General features: G+C 33.2%; 2 protein-coding genes across 3 annotated transcripts; one reads left to right on the forward strand and one right to left on the reverse strand.

Annotated features, from left to right (window-relative positions):
• Nucleotides 1–282: 282 nt before the first annotated feature.
• LOC126824159 (tectonic-3) lies at nt 283–16,679 on the reverse strand. The gene is made up of 14 exons (XM_050553339.1): nt 16,431–16,679; nt 14,168–14,288; nt 13,890–13,996; nt 10,442–10,578; nt 8,022–8,124; nt 6,840–6,958; nt 6,617–6,674; nt 5,855–6,015; nt 4,375–4,500; nt 3,888–3,997; nt 3,197–3,331; nt 2,568–2,778; nt 2,292–2,432; nt 283–1,549 (listed from the first exon to the last, which is right to left on the reverse strand). Exons 1-14 carry the CDS (start codon nt 16,675–16,677, stop codon nt 1,310–1,312), a joined length of 2,016 nt encoding a protein of 671 aa, XP_050409296.1. The 5' UTR covers nt 16,678–16,679; the 3' UTR covers nt 283–1,309.
• A 207-nt stretch (nt 16,680–16,886) lies between these two features.
• LOC126823466 (uncharacterized) lies at nt 16,887–21,348 on the forward strand. 2 transcript variants are annotated; one of them, XM_050552330.2, is made up of 6 exons: nt 16,887–17,025; nt 17,222–17,403; nt 17,824–17,982; nt 18,106–18,195; nt 18,551–18,693; nt 19,412–21,348. In XM_050552330.2, exons 2-6 carry the CDS (start codon nt 17,269–17,271, stop codon nt 19,509–19,511), a joined length of 627 nt encoding a protein of 208 aa, XP_050408287.1. In that variant the 5' UTR covers nt 16,887–17,025; nt 17,222–17,268; the 3' UTR covers nt 19,512–21,348. The 2 variants fall into 2 exon arrangements, with proteins under 2 accessions (XP_050408287.1, XP_050408288.1); XM_050552331.2 differs by having other exon boundaries at nt 18,551–18,666.
• The last annotated feature ends 290 nt before the right edge of the window (nt 21,349–21,638 follow it).

Raw genomic sequence — 21,638 nt, forward strand, 5'->3', positions numbered from 1 at the left:
TAATACACTTGATCACTTTTCACTGTTACAATTTGCAAAATCAAACCAGACAGAATTGTCTCCCTTGCAATGAAAAAACATTGCCAAAGTTTTTCATGGTCAGAACCATGTATATTACAATCACAGCACACTGGTTGTTATCTTACAAAGATTTTACAGCATTATGAGTTATCACTTGAAAGTGACCATCCCACAAAATTGCATGTAATGCCCTTTCTTGTTCTTAAATATGGTACCAGGAGTAACTTATCAAATAAATTTCACAAGCGAATACTATCAGGTATAAAAATATTTATAAATCTAAAACACAATGATCATGATTTACATATTCTATATTCAACATATAAAATGAACATAAAGAATAATATGATTATTATGTGAGATAAAGATATATTTTCAACATAACTGTAAAACACGAAATCAATGTGCCATCAAATTAATGCAACCTGCAGGGAGTAATCATAATTGAGTAATGAATTAAATGCGATCCAGATAATCTGCTTGTCTAAATTAAAGACTAGGTTGCTACTTTTATAAAAGTTAAAAATTATTTTTTAAGTTAGCAACCAGCCTTAATTAGCCTATCAACTATTGTTTTAGGGGTGCTAATGCTGATTTACCAGCAAAACTAAACCCTACTTTATATTTTTATTTTACAAATCTATATTGAATTTGAAATTAATGCAAATGATGGTAATTATTTAATTTAATTTCTATACTTGTTCAATTAATAAAATACTAGTACATATCTATAACAAATGTATAAATAAAATTGGACGGAGAATACATAATTTAACAATGAATATTCAGTCATTTCTATAAGTATTATTTTACATACATACAAATATCTACATATATACAAATTATAGATATAAAAAGGGAATGATTGATTATTTAATTGTGAAACCAACACTAATCAACAAATAAAACCACCTTTAATAGAAAACCTTCTACTAAGAAAGTTTCAGTGATTAGGGAAACAAATCTGAATTTGTTATTTATACCTACTTGAGAATTTATGCTTTGGAGTGCTTCAATCTTTTTTTTTTACCTTGGATTAATAATAATGTTGCTTTTTCATACAAGCCAGCCCATTCTTGAAAGTTTTTTTTATACTCAAATGTGTTTAGTTACATAATAATAACAATATTTACATATATTTTTGAATTTTGTTTTGAGACATATATATGTCAACATATGGCTTGTGCATTTAAGAGAAATTTAGGATTGAATCAATGTCCATTATACGCATGTCTATCTACTGTATATTCCCACTGATTTACATATAAATACCTACATACGATAACTACTATAAATAACATACTGTCTTTAAAACAACAAACAGAACAATTAATAAATTAAGATGAATTGTGGGAGCTGTCCCTGTGAGAAATGGATAAAAGAAATCATATGGTACTTTGGCCAGGAATAACGGTGGTTCAGCTTCAAAACCTACAGCTGGGTTTGATACATCAATAAATGTTACAGAACTTGTAATTTCTAGTTTCTGACTGAGATCTGCTCCAGGTTGACAATATGGACCAACACACTGAAAAATGAAAAATATATCAACATTTGTCTATGCATAAACTGATAATAAAACAAAGACCCCTTATAATTTTGAGATAACATATTTCGAGACAAAAAACAAAAAAAGAGTTTAGCTAAATATAGCAATTGATTTAGTGCAAAATGAAGTTAACACTTAAATAGTTCCTACTCGGTAATCTATGATGTTTCTTACTTTTGAACTAAATATAACTGGACATCCAGTTAGCGTAAATACTGTTATGGCAAAGTGTATAAAATTAGTTGTTACATTTCAAGAAGATTATCTTTTGATTTAGGCAAAAGCAAAGAATTTATTTAAACCTTCGACTATTGAACATAAAATTTATTATACATTAACAACCATTTCAGAAAATAAATCAAGGCATCAAAATTCAATCAACACCCCTTTATTTTGAATCTAACTCAATAGACTATTTCCTTTTTAAAAATAGAACATCTAAATCAGGGATAGAAGTGGCACACTGCATTGCTGTGATAAAAATAAAGTAAGACAGTGGGCCCTTAGCCTACTCATTATTTTCAGCAGTTTTATTATTTCATGCGCATCCTTTTTAGCAAATGTTGTTCTTTTTCACATTAATATGTTCAGTTAAAAATTGGCTTAATGAATCAAACTTTTGTTCTGCAATCATCCTGTAACTGTTAAATATTCGTTGGTGCATCTGAATTCATGTGTGAACAATTTGACATACAGTATATAATCTGAATAAACAACTTACTCTATAATATACATCTTCTGCCTGGTTGTAAACAAAGGCCACACCCAGTATTTTAGATTGAGCATTTGTCAGTGAACCAACTTTAGCATATAACACTTGTATACCCATTCCTAATGAGAGAGAACATCTTTGTCCTATGGCCTGTTATAAAATTAAAAAAATTAGCTTAATTAAATTTATTTGATGCAGAAGAGTAATAAGATCTCAAATTATTAGTAACGCCACCTATAACAATGAACAATACATTGTGTTTCAAATATCAACAATCAAACTTACTGGACTTGGGTTAGGTCGATTTTGAACTTGGATGGGTAACCAATCCCCAACCTTTTCTGGGTCAGAATTACCAAAAGTAGCCACATAACGTAGAGTTGAATCAAATGTACCTGCTGCAACATCATATACAGGTGCCTGATCTCCTTCTAAAGCGTTTATTATACGCTGTTGTATAAGTTCACAGTAATCAGTAACATTTGCCAGAGATATTCTACAAAACAATATTCAATACCTTTTAAAATGTGTACAGTTCAGATTTGTATTTTTGTCTTTAAAATATCTTGACACAACCAGTGGCTGTAGAAACGATTTATGGAGAGAGAGAGGGCAAGAAATGGGGTTTAACGTCCACTCGACACAAACTAGGTCATTTCGGGACTTACATATGGTTTAATTTTATTTCAATAATTTGCTTGCGCGTAGAGGTCTTTAGCAGTGGGAGGAAACCGGAGGACCCGGAGAAAACCCACGAGGTTGGACAGGCGACCCTACTCCTTGTCATCTACAATGACAGGCCTTATGATACAGCGCGCATGTGCTAACCATTCCGGCCATCCAACCCCCCATTTATGGATAGCACTGGAGTTCTATTAAACAGTGGTAAGTAAAAAAGAATATTAAAATCTTACTGTAAGAAACAACCAGATCGTATATCTTGACCAAATTGTACAGATAATCTATCTGAAGTACCACATTGCCCAGTAGAACCACTAGTTCCTATAGTTAACCATTCATCTCTATTACTGTTTAATAATATCACCTGATTAATACTAGTTAAAGAAACCTGAGAACGTAACTGAATGAATCATATCATTATCTAAATTATAGACAAATGAGGGCTAAAAATATTGATGTTGGTGTACGATGATAGAAATTTACAGTGATAATACAGTAATATTCTTTAACAAACATGTACATAAAAAGAAAGCGATTACAGACACATTTATCATTACAATCTGTTCACAATGTTTATAATAATAAACTTTACAATCTTAACAGTTCAAGGGGGATCAGTGACTCAAAAGGAATTTCCACTTTTCAAAATTGTTCTTATTTACTAGTGAGTCTATCTTTGTGTTTGAATCTAGAAATGCAATGTACCCTTCTTTAGTAGGTTGATTAGATGTGTCTTATAAATATAATATTTGGTTAATATTATTGCATGGTTCACAAAGGAAAATTCAGACTGTTTTTTTAAATTAATGATGTCTTCGTGCAAATTATAGTATCCAATGTTTTGTTTTTTTTGCAATATATAATTTCTCTATAGTATAAATGATAATTTTATGAAACGATAAATTTGATAAAAATAAAGGATATTTAACATTGCCATCTGCATCAGTGGTACCATTTAAGACTCCTGCCATTAAAGGTTCACCTTGTCTATAACCTGGATTACCACTTCGTATAAACTTCTCTCCATCATTTATCTACATGTATAATAAACATTTATATTTAAATAAAATCCTGAATATATGTTAACTAAACAAATACTGTAGATGACTTCTATGGAAAAGATTTAAAATTATTCTTATTAACCACAAACAAAAGGGTTGCAATGTGAAATCGATTGGCACTGATCAGAACTTCAAAAGGCCATAATCAAGTCATGGAGATACCTCAACTTTTTACTATTGAAAAGAAGAGAATGAAATGAATTAAACAGATTGTAGCCTGTTATCATCTTGTGCCCATTTGGCATAAATTTCAGTTTGTTAGGCTTTCATAAACAAATCAATTTCATTGCAATCATCAACTTAATGTAAACAATTATACTATAAAAAAAGAATACAATGGAATAACTTACGCCATTAAACTGTACAGAGAAATCTTGTGAATGAAGATTGGTAGTATCTGATATAGAACCTAGTAAAATATCTACTGTAACTTGTGTTATACCTTTAGTACCATCATGTTGTATTATATAACTAGTCTGTAAATATAAACAATATCAACTTTTTAGTACCATCATGTTCTATTATATAACTAGTTTGTAAATATAAACAATAACCATGGTTTAATACATCATGTTCTATTATACATGTATAACTAGTCTATAGATATAAACAGTTTAATACAACATGTTTTATCATATAACTTGTCTGTAAATATAAACATTAACATCACATTAATACATCATGGTTGAAGAATTTGAAACACTGTGAAGCAAATACTTGTACCAAAAACAAGGAGACCAACAAAAATAAAATATAATCCCAGATGTAGTTACAATGACATAAAACATTACTGTAGAAAGTACCAAGATTTATTTGAAGGCCAAGATGATTACAAGAAACTTTCTAGGTGCCTTGTTCTGTGTACACACACACACACCACTGTAACATGTTCCAGGTAGTTTAGCTAGGGTGCCCCACCATAAATAGATATCTCCAAATATCTCGACAATTACACCACAATATTTATATACATACCAAGCATTAAATCAGTTTTGCACATATAGTCACTAAATAAACGGTCATGTTGTACTTAATAAGCTTTGACCATTTAACCATCCATAAATAATACACTGAAAAATGGTTACTAGTGTCGGCCATAACATCCTGGCACTTTTTAGTAAAAAATAGGTTACTACATGCCCTTGTTTTGAAATTAGTCTCACTTAACCAGTCTACCGACCCTTCTCCGTCTGATTGACAGGCCGGGATAATCAAAACTACTTTTTTACGAAACATAACAGAAAGTTGGAACAAGAAATTGAATTAAGAAACACGCACATTAGGCAACTCAACAATTGTTTGAAGAACCTTTTAAAAGTAAAATTACTAATAGAATCATGTTCTTGCCTAACCCGAGTGTTTCAGAGATAATATTTGTACTAAACCAAAAGATTCCGCTCTTAACGGTATAGTTAATGATAAAGCAATTTAAAAAATAAAACAAACGTAATTTCTAAAGCTGCTGTAATAACCAAAAAGCTAAATATTATTGCTATTCAGAATCGTCAACAATAGATTTTTTACAGCTGTAATAGTTGATAGATATGTAGAGAATTTCACATTTAATGGCTATTTATAGACTCATAGACTCTTGCACTGAGTGTTATCGCACCGTGTGACTAGCCAGAATCACTTTGAGACAAGCCACCGAGGCGTGCACATTCGTCGTGTCGAGTTCAACTTTCAGTAGAGAAAATTTTGCCTGCACGGGGCACCCTAGTTTAGCACATATAGTTTAAGTTCCTATTTCAACTACATTATTGGGACCAATACATACATAAAACAAACCTGTAAGAATTGAATGAAGCTATATAAAAAGTGTATGTATACCTGAAGTACTGTATTAAGACAGGTTGGTGAAGTATATGATGGTAATGATATATTGCATGCTGCTATAAGACCAGTTGTCTCATCTTTACATGTTATAGATCCTAACTCTACAGCTACTGTATAACTATTATTATATAAATCTGTTACACTATCTAAATTAACTGAAACACAAAATAGATCAGCATTATAATAAATAATCATTGTACCCATATCATTCCTCTCTTTTACATCAAAAAGTCAAAAATACATTAAGCTTTTGTACCTCTAAAACAAATTAATTCTTGTATAGACTATGCGGACAGCGGCCCCAAGGTCTTAAGGTCTACTCTTCCAACTGTCACAGTATCTTTCTTGGTCAACCAACCATCGTCTTACTTACTGAGCCAGAAAGTAAGTATTTAACTTATTTCACGAAAAATGATATAAATGACATTCCTTGACTATTACCTAGTAATTTGCCTGGCATTATGCACACATGTCATATAGATTATCCAGTTCTACATCTTGATAGAACAAAAAAAAATCTACTTTCTGGGTTAAACCTTCTGACTGCATGATGTTTGAGACCATTATAAAAACACAAGATATTACAAGAACTTATTGAGGTATGCTAGTAGTCTCTTACATATATAAAATTAATTATACTTAGGGAAAAATCCAATGAAGAAAGGAAATTGGATTTAATGTGCTCTCAGCACAACTTGTTCATTTCAGGACTAACATGAACATTTTTTATTTCAAGACACTTTAGTAGTATTTTACCTGTAGATGTAGAATTTGTATCATTTGTGGGGACATATTTCTGGAATAATGCTGGTGACTGAAAATAAATCAATTCAAAATACAGTAATAAACAGGAAGTCCCTATGAATTAAATACATGACGTAAAAAAACAATAAATAGTCAAAAGAAAATTATTTTTGCAGGAAATTTTATTTATTCTATTCTATAAAGTAAATTACTGTGCGAGAAAACTTATACTTACAACTACAACACGAAAACCTTCATAATATGTACTGGCTGATAAAGATGGTAGACTAGTACATTGAGTTGCCAAACTAGTGATAGACCGTATACACTGTGTTTGAGTATCTGTCAAGTAAGCTACAAACAAAAAGTTTCAAAAAAGGTCACCAGACGAAAATTTCTGTACTTATAGCCAGTGGTCACTATGTACACTTTACAGCAAGCTCACAGCAAAACTTTTTCAATTACAGTCTTAATCTGTGATGCCACAGGGACCACACATACAATATACACTATTATTAGTATTAAGGTCTTATCACTATCCATATACACTACCAGTCGACTAGTGTGTATTGACGGTTCAATTACTGACCTAATCACTACCCGATTATAATTACCTACGTGTAAGCTACAAATCACTATAATTCAAAGCATTTTTAAGAGCTGACCTTTCTCGTCTTGAATTATAATAGATACATACTTGTGACTGGAATATGTTAGAGTGAATTTTAAAATGACACATTATCTTTGTTTTGTTGGGAGTTGTGGCAATTCCAGCAAAGAAAAGATACTTAATGTGCGGTTGATTTTCTTTCGTCCAAAGTAATGACATTCTCGAACATGTACATGCTGCAACCAACATAAATCACCAAGAAACTATATTACACCCAGCTATTAATTTAGAATGGAAAGAATTCCAAGCCGATTACATTGTCGGTGTCAGATTAAATGAGAAAGGTATAATGATGAGAGGAGACGGTAGGACAGATACACCTGACCACAATGCTAAGTTTGTATTTGATGTACAATTAGTCCAGGTAAGATTTAATTCGTATTTATCACTTTGCAAAGTCAAAAAAAAAAGATTATTGCAAGGTTTGTGTGAACCTATATTTTTGATCTGGCCAACATACAAAAGACAACATTCTTAATCCTGCCAATCTTAATCTACTCCTAACATCAAGGTGTTAATTAATTTGATGAATCAGAGATTAGCGACACATGTACACTTGCATTAAGACACAAATATAGTTGTTACCAACAAAATTAATTAGCCCAAATACTCTAATTCAGTACAGTTTTCTTATTATGTTTCAAACAGTGTTTAGTAAATCTTTAGAATCAAGTCAAGTAATTGTAAATGCAAAAAGACAATTGCATTAAGAGACATTCGAATAAAGATGTTTTTAAAAATATATACCTGCTGGATTTCCATCGGCACATAAAGTTGATGCCAGGGCAGTAGGTAAAGATAATTTACCTTGAGATCTGCTATCATATACAATATAGATCTCATCTCCACTCTAAAATAATACATTTAAAATATACTATTCAAAATAAGTAGGGGATATTTGATTTTTGGGGCATAATACTAAAATATGCAAATGACTACGAAAAAAGTCACTATAGAACCTAACAGAAGAAACATTTCCAGTTACATGTGACGCCCAAACGCACCAATAGCTACCGCATGGAATGCAGGTGATGCTTGGGATCATCATGGGGGTCCAACCCAAGATTTGCACGACTCTGACTTTGAATGTTACAGTCATTGTGGCATTGAATTCCAGGGTGGAAACATCAGTTTAATTGTTTTAGTGACCAGAAAACAAATTTTGATATGCGTCGGCTTACCCAAAATGAAAGGTTACGTGCCCTTGGCATGCTACAGATCGGCACAACACAGGCGGTTGTGGCGCGGACGATGAATGTTTCTAAGTCTGTCATAAGCAGGCTATGGTCCAGATACCGTGATACACAATCTGTACAGGACAGACCACGCTCAGGTCGACCAAGGGCGACAACTCAAGCCCAGGATCGATTTATCCGTACCTTGGCCTTGAGAAATCGTGTCATCACAGCAAATCAGATCAGCGCTCGTCTTCAAACAGACACTGGTGTGAGAGTGAGTGGCCAGACGATTCGGAATCGACTGCATAGGGGTCACCTTCGCGCCCGACGTCCTCGCATGATCCCTTGTTTGAGAGATCATCACATTCAGGCAAGACATCATTGGTGTAGGGATCGTCAACACTGGGATAATCGACGCTGGAGCAATGTGATGTTTTCAGATGAGTCAAGGTTCACTGTTGATTTTTTGGACAGACGTAGGAGGGTGTGGCGTCGTCGAAACGAGCGCTTCCAAGACGTTAACGTCATCAGACATGATCGATTTGGGGGTGGTTCTGTTATGGTGTGGGGAGGCATCACTGTTGCTGGAAGAACGGCTTTACATTTTGTTGCAGGGCGTGTTACAGGCCAGTACTACCGGGACAACATCTTGGCAGTCCACGTTGTGCCGTTCGCACGACGTCATGGCCGCCGTTTCATCTTCCAGGATGACAACGCAAGATGTCACAGGGCCAGGATCGTTACAGGTTACCTCCAACAACAGAACATCACCACATTACCTTGGCCAGCACTGAGTCCCAACCTCTCCCCCATCGAGCATGTCTGGGACATGCTTGGACAGAGGTTACGTCAACGTCAACAACGTCCTGCCAATGTCCAAGAACTTGCTGCTGCGTTGCAACAGGAATGGGACAATCTGGACCAAAATGACCTTAGACGTCTCATTAGGAGTATGCCACGTCGGATCAATGCTTGTTTGGCAAACAGAGGAGGATTTACCCGTTACTGACTTGGTTGTGATGCTGTGGTAACTTTGCTGTTTGACCCCGGGTATCATTTTACCCTTATAATGGTCAGTCTGTGCCTTACTTAGTCTAACGATCATTTGGAATAAATCGATGAATGTGAACTTCATTTCATTTTGTCATTTGTTTCTTCGTCAGTTTCATTAGGTGACTTTAATAACACTTAAAAATCAAATATCCCCTACTTTTTTTGAATAGTATAAATAGTATAGAGCCATGCTAAAATAATACATAGAAAATATATATGTAACAATGTTATACAATATACATGTATATATCTAATCCCCAATCTGAAATAATACTTCTTCTGAATATATTACACTAAGCTTGTTTTCATCTGTTTCATAGCACTGTGAAGTATCTATAGTACACATGTATACCGATAAAATAAGTATCCTTTACATATTATTCAAAAGATGTAATTCTGCTACAGAAAATGTTCTAAGCATTGTCAAATATAAGGCTTAACTAGGACATAGGACAAAACAAACCAAAACAATCATATACGGAGTATTTAAAATATAATTTTAGGACAAAATAAGGACAGAAACTGAAAAAGAAATTCCATAGGGTATTACTGGTCCTCTACATGCCATCATGTTTTAACATCCAGTTTATTACCAATATTTTAGAATATTGCCATTATTAGACACTGATTCATATTTTTGTATATGTTTGATACTTGGCAGAATCAAGATGAATTCAGATTACACACAAAGTGCTGGTCAGGAAATAATTCAGTGATTCTTTAAAATTCAGAGATTCTCTAGAATTTTTATATATAACAATATGGATCAAGTAATATGAAATCAATTTTGTAACATTTTGAGGCCTGTGCCAAATAAGATTTTATAGGTTTCAGAGATATCTGTTTATGAGACATTAAGTCGGGAGGTTTCGTTGGGGCATTATATCTACTCTCGACACTACTGTTACATGTTTGATTATATATAACAATTGTTACCTTGTAGTAATCACCATAAGTTACTGGTTCAGGGCTTGATGGTTCAAAAGAAAACTCAGCATAGTCTTTAACATAAGATTTAAACACCTCTTCAGTTGTAACTAAGTCTGGTATTGTGTAATAATTTCTAGCTGCATCTGAAATGATTAAAAGCTCTTTGTGTAATATCCAATAGCTAAGGGTTATATTTACTTCTTCTTTTAACATAAAACAACCAAGTTCCATTTCTAACCAGTATTATCAAACCAATCTGCACAAAGTCACATCCTTTTCATTAAGCAAACATTTATTATGAGACAAACATGCCTGGAAATAACTGGTCGGACACGGACCAAGTCTGATCGATTTCGCACATTGTGAGGAGAAGCTTCCAAACAGTCTGTCATTTTGTCTGAGGAAAAATTTATCGGCAGATTATCGCCACTTTCGGAAAATGAAAGTATGGTAGACTGCTACCTTTCGTGAATTTTTAACTTTACTTTCTTAGTAGCTCCATATTCTATAACTTGTAGGTTATGTCACAACCCACAGTCGGAAAATGCACATAAAAGTCTATTAATCTATAGTATTACTTTTTTTTCTGAAACATGTCACAGTCTAGTCAATCAACCACGTGGGCTTGCTTTTATGGCCATGGCCATAGTCTCGGAATTCCATTAACAGACATAAAGATAATGTTGGCGAGTGAGAGTAGCTCTATAATTTAAAATATAACTATTCTAACACCCAACGTATACAGGGTTATAATCAGGAAAAAACTACGGGAAGTCAAATATTGACAGGGTCGAGCCCAATGAGCAATCAAATATTTTTGATATCATGGTTCAACAATGTATCGAAAACAGACGAAGTAAATTTATAGTAGGTTCCGAATACTAAAATTTACCGATTTTTTTCACATATATTCAAGGGAACCTTACAAGATAAAACATACATTGTTGTGGAATTTATACAATGTCGTCCTGCTTCAGAGATTTGATATTTTCTCATTAAATCCAATGCTGATACACACTGCGCAGTCGTCAGTCGAATGGTGTAATTCGGTTGTATGTATTTCAACATAGAACCTTTTATTACAAATTTTGATGAAACGTATTCCTGCATATTTACAAAATAGGCTTTCTGTTTAAAATTTCTTACAAGTTCGTAAACTACAGCAAAATAATTATCCATACCCCAGAAGTTCCATATTATATTATTATTCAGATGTAGTATTTACGGCGTAGTAATCTTTGCATGTTTTCATGGTAACGTGTACATAGACTGTGTAGCCACTCCAGTTTTTAAAGGGATTTAATATTTAATATTTGCAAGGTCAAGATATGTATTGTTTTCGACATTTATTAACTGATAATCTAAATAATACTTTATCAATTAATAATACAACAAACAAATAAGTTCCCAAAACAAGATCGTATTTTCAACCTTTTATAGAAAAGGCGGGAAATTGTCACGTGGTTAGGCCAACATTGTCAAAGGCGGAAAGCTATATTATCGGATGATGGGTGCCGATGAAATTTGGGATTTATATTGTAATGAACAGTAACACAAAGTCTCAATCATACTTTATTTAATCATACAACAAATAGTTAAGTTCTCAATGGGTGGTGTGTATTTTAAATCCTCAGGAAGCGTGACCCATTTATTCATTCCTTAAACATAAAATAGCACCCTGCATTTCCCGACCGAGGTATTTTAATTTCGTCCAACAAAACTGCCCTGGCTCACGTCAAATGGATCGCAAAAGATATTAGTCAACAGAATAGATCTTGATAGACTTTGTGCCAACCCAAATGTCAGAATATTAAGTCCGACCGAAATTTTAAAATGTCAGGCAGAATGTTCATCCAGCCAGACATGGTGTCAGACACACATTTAAAAGTTATTTCCAGGCTTAGAGACTAATAGTAGTCAAAAATTTACATTAAATAACTGAGTTAAGTAGGAGTTTTTGTATGAAATCTATCTGCAAGCATCAAGCTAGAAGGTATTATGTGGATCTAAAATTGTATTTAATACAACTAATAATATGTATTTGTATTAGTGATGTACCAATATAGCTACTATCTGTTGTACCGATATCAGATGCTGACAGTGAAACATTTACAAGACAATTTCATACAGATCAGATTATAATTTTTGTCGTTTGAGGGTTCACAAGGTTCTACAAACTGAAACAAGGGCTTAACTCTGGAAGTAATTTACATAAAATTTTGAAATTTGACAGGCTTTTTCGTTTTACTAATCTCAATAATGCAAATAAATTTCATACAGATTGGATGATAACTTTTGTCATTCGAACGCTCGCAAGGTTCACAAAATAAAACAAGGGCCATAACTCTAGAAATAATTGATGGAAATTGCTGAAATTCAATAGACCTCCGTTTCATAAATTTAAATGATGCATATAAATTTCATACATATCGGATGATAACTTTCATCAATCGAGCATTAACAAGGTTGAACAAAGTGTAACATGGTTGAACAAAGTGAAACAAGGGCCATAACTCTAGAAGTAATTATTGTAACTGCTGAAATTCAATAGGCTTTGTGCTTTCACTAATCTAAATGATGCATATAAATTTCATACAGATCAGATGATAACTTTTGGCGTTAGAGTGTGCACAAGGTTCAACAAAGTGAAACAAGGGCCATAACTCTGGACATAATAAAGGGAAATTGCTGAAATTCAATAGGATTCTTCTTTTTACTAATTTAAATGACGCATATAAATTTCATACAGATCGTCAGATAACTTTCGATGTTAGAGCATTCACAAAGTGCAACAAAGTGAACCAAGGGCCATAACTCTAGAAGTAATAAACAGAAATTGCTGAAATTCAATAGGATTCTACTTTTTACTAATTTAAATGACACATATAAAATTCATACAGATCGGCAGATAACTTTAGATGTTAGCATGTTCACAAGGTGCAACAAAGTGAAACAAGGGCCAAAACTCTAGAAGTAATTAAGGGAAATTGTTGAAATTCAATAGGGTTCTTCATTTCACTAATTCAAATAATTCAAATAATGCATATAAATTTCACAAAGATCGGATGATAACTTTGGGTGTTTACAAGGTTAAATAAAGTGAAACAAGGGCCATAACTCTAGCCTAGACGTAATAAAAGGAAATCTTGCCACTGTATGATATTGAAAGGTTATGACCTATTAATTTCATGTGTCATCTTTACTATCTATATAAAAGGAATTAATTTTTGAGTAGAAAACCATCTAGTATGTCATTTTTATTACATGAACACTTGATACGTGTACACGTGGACAACTTTACAATTTAGGCCATTTTCATTTTGCTGTAGCAGTCCGTGTTTGCTTTGGCTTTTACCACAGTTTTGCTGTATGCCGTGGTTAATTTTGAACACTGGCTGTATGATTTATTAAATGATTATGATTTATTAAATGTTATTAAATCTTGTATACTTACTATTATCAAAGTACAAACAGAATAATTCATCGGATGTATAATTAGAAACATATGGTGAGTTATCAAATAAAATTAGTTCAGATCTCATACATAAACGATCATCAGTACTGAAATAAAGGTTCCATATTTTATTCTACAATTTAAACAAGTCCTATCTCATTAAAAGTAGTTTTGCCAAATCAGGTATTATATTGAAATTTTAAAAAATAAATTGTGTATTCATATACCATATATTTTATGTTCATTTAGCATCCTTACTAATAAAATTCAATTTATACCTGACAGATATATTAAGGCATTCACTGAATGCCAGTCTATCATCTGCTGTACAATCTCCATCACAACAACAGTTAACATCACAGGCATTACCAGTTACATCACATGGACAATAAGCTAAATCTGATTTTTAAAAAAAATAAAATAATCAAGTTAATAATTTTATTTAATAAAAGATAACAGTGTAAATTTTCTTATCTGTTCCCTCCACTATTACTCATAAGGAATGATTGAATGAATAGGGGTTGAACATCACTCTTTTCTGCATCCACCGGGATAATGAAGACAGGCATATGCCATACTGTGTGCTATAAGAAAAATTTTGCCAGGCTCCAGGCCTGCACCACTGAAAAGAGGAAATCATGGCCAATACCAGAGTCAAACCTGGAATGCCTGGTAACATCCCAGAATTCAAGATCAATAAACAATGTATCCATCAGTAGAGTATTTGAATTAATTAGTCACAGAAAACTTGTTAACACAGCAAGTCAAGTACGGTAATGTTGAAATGCTAGATGATTGTTCATTGCATCTAGTTCAGCTACGTTCAGGAACGAGTCAAAATTTTTTGATTCCCCAGTAGAATTTACTGGGCAACTTTTTACTCTGAACGCCTGTACAATGTACAGTGGCCGCGTCCAAGTTACTTGGCAGGTTGGGGCATATTTTTAACAGCAAGGTCTTATTTTCTCTCTAAAATGTTCCTTTACATTGTACATGTGTTCACAGGGACTGACACACCACCGTTCAGCAGTAAAAAGTTGCCCTATTTCGACAAGGAGACAATAGGCCCTTTCCTCAACGGAAGGAGAGAGAGAGAGAGAGAGAGAGAGAGAGAGAGAGAGAGAGAGAGATGGGGTTTAACGTCCACTCAACACAAACTAGGTCATTTCGGGACTAACACATGGTTCAATTTTATTTCAAAAATTTGCTTGCGTGTAGGGGTCTTTAGCAGTGGGAGGAAACCGGAGGACCCGGAGAAAACCCACGAGGTTGGACAGGCGACCCTACTCCTTGTCACGTACAACCGCGGATTTCCTCAACGTAGAAGGCTAGTGTAACGAGACTTACGTTCAGAGCTGAACTACATATCATCAGGCTTAAAGTAGCTACATGTAAGTCTCTAACTCAATATCATCCAAAGTCTTCGACATTGAAAACACAAATTATTTGTCAATTTAAATCAACAATGTTGTTGTGATCTTACCGGGAAAAGATGGGATTCTGACAAAAGAAACATTTTACCACTGGTACACAGGTCTTGTACCATAACATTTGTGTTTCAGTGTCATTTGTAACAAGGGAGAGAGAGAGATGGGGTTTAACATCCACTCGACACTAACTAGGTCATTTCGGGGCTAACACATGGTTCAATTTTATTTCAATAATTCGCTTGCGCGTAGGGGTCTTTAGCATTGGGAGGAAATCGGAGGACCCGGAGAAAACCCACGAGGTTGGACAGGTGACACTACTCCTTGTCACGTACAACCGGGGAATCAAAACCACGCTAGTTGACTCAATGACAGACCGTATGAAATGAAATGGAGTTTAACGTCCTACTGTTTTGCAACAGACAGACCGTATGATAAAGCGCGCACATGCTAACCATTCGGCCATCCACCCCGCCCTGTAACAAGAGACTCGAAGAACAAGGCTAAACATATTCCACAATTCATGTCAAATAGTGACATCATATTCTAATCTGGAGAGCATGCGGAGAGTAGACTGGAATAACCAGGCATTAGAGATTGCCATTCGATTGAGACTTCTGGCATATTTCGCCGGAAAATAACTGATTTGAAATTAGAGTAAAAAAGGAAACGATTGAATGTAAATCAGTTTATATAGGCCTACATTCATATTTAATCATATTACAAATGTATTATGACGTGTTGCGACCCATTTGGCATTTGTTGTGCCAATTTCTAGGTCCTAGCAATTTAATAGCTCCTTATAAGTTATATACTGGTGAGAGATCTTGTTGTAACGAGCTAACTCGTTTAGTAGACACATTGGTGTTTTCTCTTTTGTGTTTGCCAAGTTCGAGCATTCTAATTGCTCCGGAATTATTGTAGATTCTGTTGTCGTAGTTACAGTAGCAGCCATATTGCTGGTTTTACTCCCAGCAGATTCCTTGTTTCCATTCTGATCACCAGAAACCATTCTTTGTCAAAATGAAAATCGACAGTTTTATTTGTCACCTTCAACCAAAGTAAATGCATAAAAGTAGTCAAAACGGTTACATTATTAAAGCGTGATATTTACCAGTGTTGACAGGTATCGGTGATGGCGTCGCGGTAATGGGGGTTGTTGTCTGGACTTGCGGCGTAGGGACTGTGGATGCTGGTAATGTGGGTGCAGGTGAGGACTCTGTTCCTACAGGAGCCGTAGAACCTCCAGTAGGCGGTACCGTCGTTGATGCTAACACGAAAATGTTCACAGAGCATTGTGTCAACAACAAAACAATAACAAACACTAATTTGTTTCTGAACACATTCATCTCTACCGCCATGATGTAAACTATGTGGGGCATGCTGGGTTATTTGTTAGCGCTAATTAAATATATTTTTGTAAAAGACAATAATATTACTTACCACTCAACTCATATTTTCACTTTCGTCATATTATTGAAATTGAATATAAAAGATCTTTAAAATATACAAGAAACACCCGAAAAAAATAAAAGGTCACGTGATCAAAATATAACACAGGCGGCGGCAATCAAACAGGAGTTGATTGACCGATGACCTAGTTCAGTAGTTGTACTAAACACTGGTTGTGAAACCAGCGTGGTTGATTCAATGATAATAAATTGATATAACGGTGGTCGAATTCAAATCTTGTTGTCGGTTATTAATAGGTGATTACTAATTAAAATTCTCAATTAATATGGGTATTTTAATTTAGATCTATGTCTAGGCCTAAGTAATACAGGGAAGACAGCCACAGGCATGAGGCAAACGTTTTCTCTGTTTTGTTTTTGCACGAACTTCAGCTTTGCCGCGAATTCTAATTCTATTTTACTTCCGTATCATTGATAATAATTTGTTTTTCAGAAAAATATATTTATATCTACCCTACTGGATCTAACTAAAATCATAAGATGCCTTTAATTCCTGGATCTGAATATGGTTCAGGAGGTTGGCAATTCCAGCAACCTGCTGTCTATCCAGTGTATAATAACAAAAGAAAACACAGCAATGAAAATCACGAAGAAACAATGTGCTTAGAATCAGGGGTAAGATTTAGTTCTATTCTGATTATTGAATAATTTGCCGACAGAATGAAGTTGCAGGCCTAGATAAAGTAAGTAAAGGTCTTTGTGCAGAAAGAGCACTCATACCATTAATTTTTAGTGCTTCAGGAATGGGTTTATATTATTGTCAGGTGAGGTTTGTGATAATTCTTCCAACCCAGTGGCCCACAATATTGTTTAATTGTATTTGTAGGACAAGTTTAATACCTATTGGCAATCAATGATAAAACGATTTTAATTACAAATATTTTCAGACCTGTGTCTTCACACCCACTTTAAAATAGGCTACTTTTACTACTAAAACTAAAGTAGAATTGAAAGGCATTCATTCTGCAACAGAAAATGTTTTCACCACAGTAATATTTAATGTTATAAAAATGTTGAATTTATTTCTAATTATAGATGGTACCAAGCAAACGCCTTTGTCAGCAACAGTTTGGAGAATCTCAGCAACAGTTTGAAGAATCTCAGCAGATGGAACAAAGTGAAATTAACCACAACACAATTCATCAAGATCTCAATCATCAAACACAATTTTTACCTGTCTCAGATCAACATCAGGTAAAATTTTGTTATCTTTTGCTTTTTGTTACTTGGTAAAAGGAAATTTAATAAAAATGATATTAGATATTGCTTGATATTGGTTGAAACAATTTATTTCTATTCTGTATGAATTATTTTCAGGAAATTCATGGATGTATAAAAGATGTAGCAGCAGCACCATGTTTTCAGAATAGTCAACAAATAGAATCTCAAAATATAACGCAGCCACAGGTATGCTGTTATTTATTTGGATAAGTAGAAACAAGTCTTGTTTATGTTATTAGTTCCGGCAAGATTTCATACAGAAGGCTATGGTTACCTTTTCCGGGTGAACTGTTTAATAAGAGCCCAGCCCCAGCTTCTCTGGCTTGGTATACTTACACACTATTTAGGAAACACACATATTTAAATCTTGATTTTGTTAATCATTACATGTCCCTTAAAGTCTCTGAGTCTGATCGTCATTTGAGAGAACTAATGGCTTTTTAGAAACCTTGAACACAGTAATTTAAAATGAGGGAAATTATTTTTGTGAGTGACATTTTGCAATGTAGTAATTCATTATTTTCGATTTTATTTTTGTTAGAATGATATGATCATGGATTTATGTGATGAAACGTACAGCAATTCTACTTTAGAGAATGAAGCTAGTCTTGACATCATGGATAATGATTGTGTTCCTAATAATCAACAATATACGAGGCAAGTTGCTGATTGTAATAATTGTATGTGAGTATCTGGAGAATGCTCAAAATGTATTTAGAGAAAACTGCAAAAACAATCCCCACATAAAAAATGTAAAATATTGCATGTGGGCCTACTATTGAATTATCTCCCTTGACACATCAATTCCATAATAATGATTAGTTTTTTAAAGTTTTGAGATATGTTCAATGAAATCAATTGAAAGAATTAAAATTTTTGACCTGAAAATTCTTTTTCAAAGCAGTTCTGATATTAAATTAATATTGCCAAAAATGTCAGGGAATTAAAGTCTTTGATTATCTCCCTTGAAAGACTAAATAGCCGGGTGCTTGATTGTCAGTCCCGAATTGACAAATTGCAATTGAGTGTCACGGAATTCAACGCAGTCACAATTCTGCCAGTCCCTAAATCTGTGACGGTATGAGTAGAATCGTGATGTATTTTAAGTAATAAATATGTTTCATCTGTCACAAATGGTTGAGATATTTTATGCAGTCGGCACACATGCATTGTAGTCCGAAATTCTCCTTTCAATCGATTGACACTATTTTTGGAATTGAGAGAATTTCATTCCGGAACATTCAATCGAGTATTCCCATATTGAAAATGACTGAACAACTGCCATTTGTGTGTACAAGATAAATACAAGAGAATAGTATTGAAAAGTATGAATTATGTTCTTCTGAATAATACATTACCATAATACGTATCTAATATTGATTTTCTTTTCATATTTATATAGTGGGGAAAGAAGTCCAAGTGCTAGTCGAGTACGATGTTATTGTAAGCCAACCTGGGATAATTTTATGGATCTACGACCCTATATATCAGACTATTATTAACGAAGCACATACTAGTAGAAACCTGTCCTGTTTTCATTGATGGTGCTTAAGCAAAACATTTTAGAGCCACAAATATATTATCTTTAAAATATAATTTTTTAGTTAAAATAGGATGTGGAGTAAGGCGCATGATCAAATGGTTAGCTGTGTGAAACTATATTTTGTTAAGTTGGTATTACAAGTGGTCTTAATTAACTGATAAGTTGCCTTTACTGAGTAATCAACGAATCTCTCATATAGATTTTATAGTTGTCATTTATATGTTATTTCTTTTTGTTCCTGTTATTGCTTGTATTTTAACCTCATAATAAAAGAAGTGCATATTTCTAAAAGGTGCTTTTCTAACATGAAAATAATGTCATTGTATATTTGTGTTGTTTTTGTTTTCTAGTACATTATGTCAGTTATAATAATTACATAAATACATATTAATGTAAATTCTTATCAATAAGAAAAAATGTAATAGCTGAAATAACTTGTAAGATTATGTTTACCATTTTCCATTAAGAGTACTAAATATTTGACTTCTGCCAGGCCTCTGACTTATATTGATGACACATGGTGGCTGGAAGAGAATTATAAGGTTTTGATGACACATGTTTGCTAGAATATAGAAGGGAGTCATAAGTATTTGGCCCTATTTATTGATGGAAATATGTTTCTGAATCCTGTGGAGTTGACCTGTCTGCCTGGGAATGATGTCATAGGATTTAATGCTGTTACAAACAATATCAGAACTGATTAAAGTAGCTCAATTAAATTAGTCACTGTGCATTTAAATTGTGGATGTTTTTTCTTTAATGATATATAGCCTACATTTGTGAGTAGTTTTTTTTGTTTGGTTTTTTTTTTTTTTTTTTTTTGGTTTTCTTTATCTTCCCAAAAATCCTTGTCCCATTGACAGTGAGGAATTATCCACAATAAACAGGGCTTAAAGATTTTGACTCTTCTACCAGCCACCAAAGAAGGTTTTAGAGGCTTAAGACGGTCAAATATTTTAGACTAATTCATTCGAAAATAATTGTTAATATTAATTTATATGATACACATATCAGATGCATACTCATGTTCAGGTACATGCTTGATATAAAAATATTTCCTAATTTAGTTGCTGTGTATATTCTTGCATAATCAATGTTGGATCATCATAATGTATATCTCAATATATATTCAGTGTACATAACTCTTTTTTTTTTTAAATACACTTATATTAGTTGCATTCAGATATTTTTATAATTGAATTATTCTGTGTTGTGGCATATTCTGTTAATGCTTATTTATATGGCTAGTCAATTGTATTTTTATTGTCTACAATTCCAATTTGCTTTTTCATTATATTTAAAACTGGCTTTTAACAGGACTAAACATTGTTAACGAATTGTATTTAACTAGAGTAATAGGTTACATTTAGATAACTGTTAAGAATTAAGAAATATATCGAAAAATTGTTTTTTTATGTAGAAGTTAGTGAACTGGCAGCTCTTTTTTTAAATTCCATTATAGTGTATTTTATTGTTCATTCAATATTAATATTTTTTGTAATGATAATAATCAAAAAAAAAACTCAAAATTTATCAAGTAACCATTTCAGGTTCACTGATAACATTTGTGTTTTTTGTGCCAACTTTATGATAAATGTTCATTATATTTTCTTTACCAAAGTTGAACTGTTTAATTTTCGTAATGGCCATTGTATTTTAAATTTGATTCATATAAAATATAAATTAAATAGCAAACTATTCATTTGTTAGAAATATTTATTGATGTGCAGCATTTTCAACAAAATAAAATGAATTTAATATTGTTGTGACTTCAATTTAGATGTAGAGATCTTTTATGGAATAAAGTAAATTTATATTTTTTTTTAAATAGTGTGGTTTTTTTTAAGCATGCTAAGTTGACAAAGACGATGTTGTTACATAAACAATTTTAAGTAAGTATTGTTCTAGTGCTTCAATTTATGAATTGCAGGGCACATTTTGATATGCACCATTCATTAACGACTAAATCAGGCATATTTAGTGATTAAAACTGTAACAAGCATTTCAAGTTGCTACTTCCATTTCTTGTCTGAAGTATCACACCACTGAAGTTGACGTTACCCATTAACCATTCAACTTGGTTAAT

The sequence above is a fragment of the Patella vulgata genome, chromosome 6 (genome assembly GCF_932274485.2).
Source record: "Patella vulgata chromosome 6, xgPatVulg1.2, whole genome shotgun sequence".
Taxonomy (NCBI): domain Eukaryota; kingdom Metazoa; phylum Mollusca; class Gastropoda; family Patellidae; genus Patella; species Patella vulgata.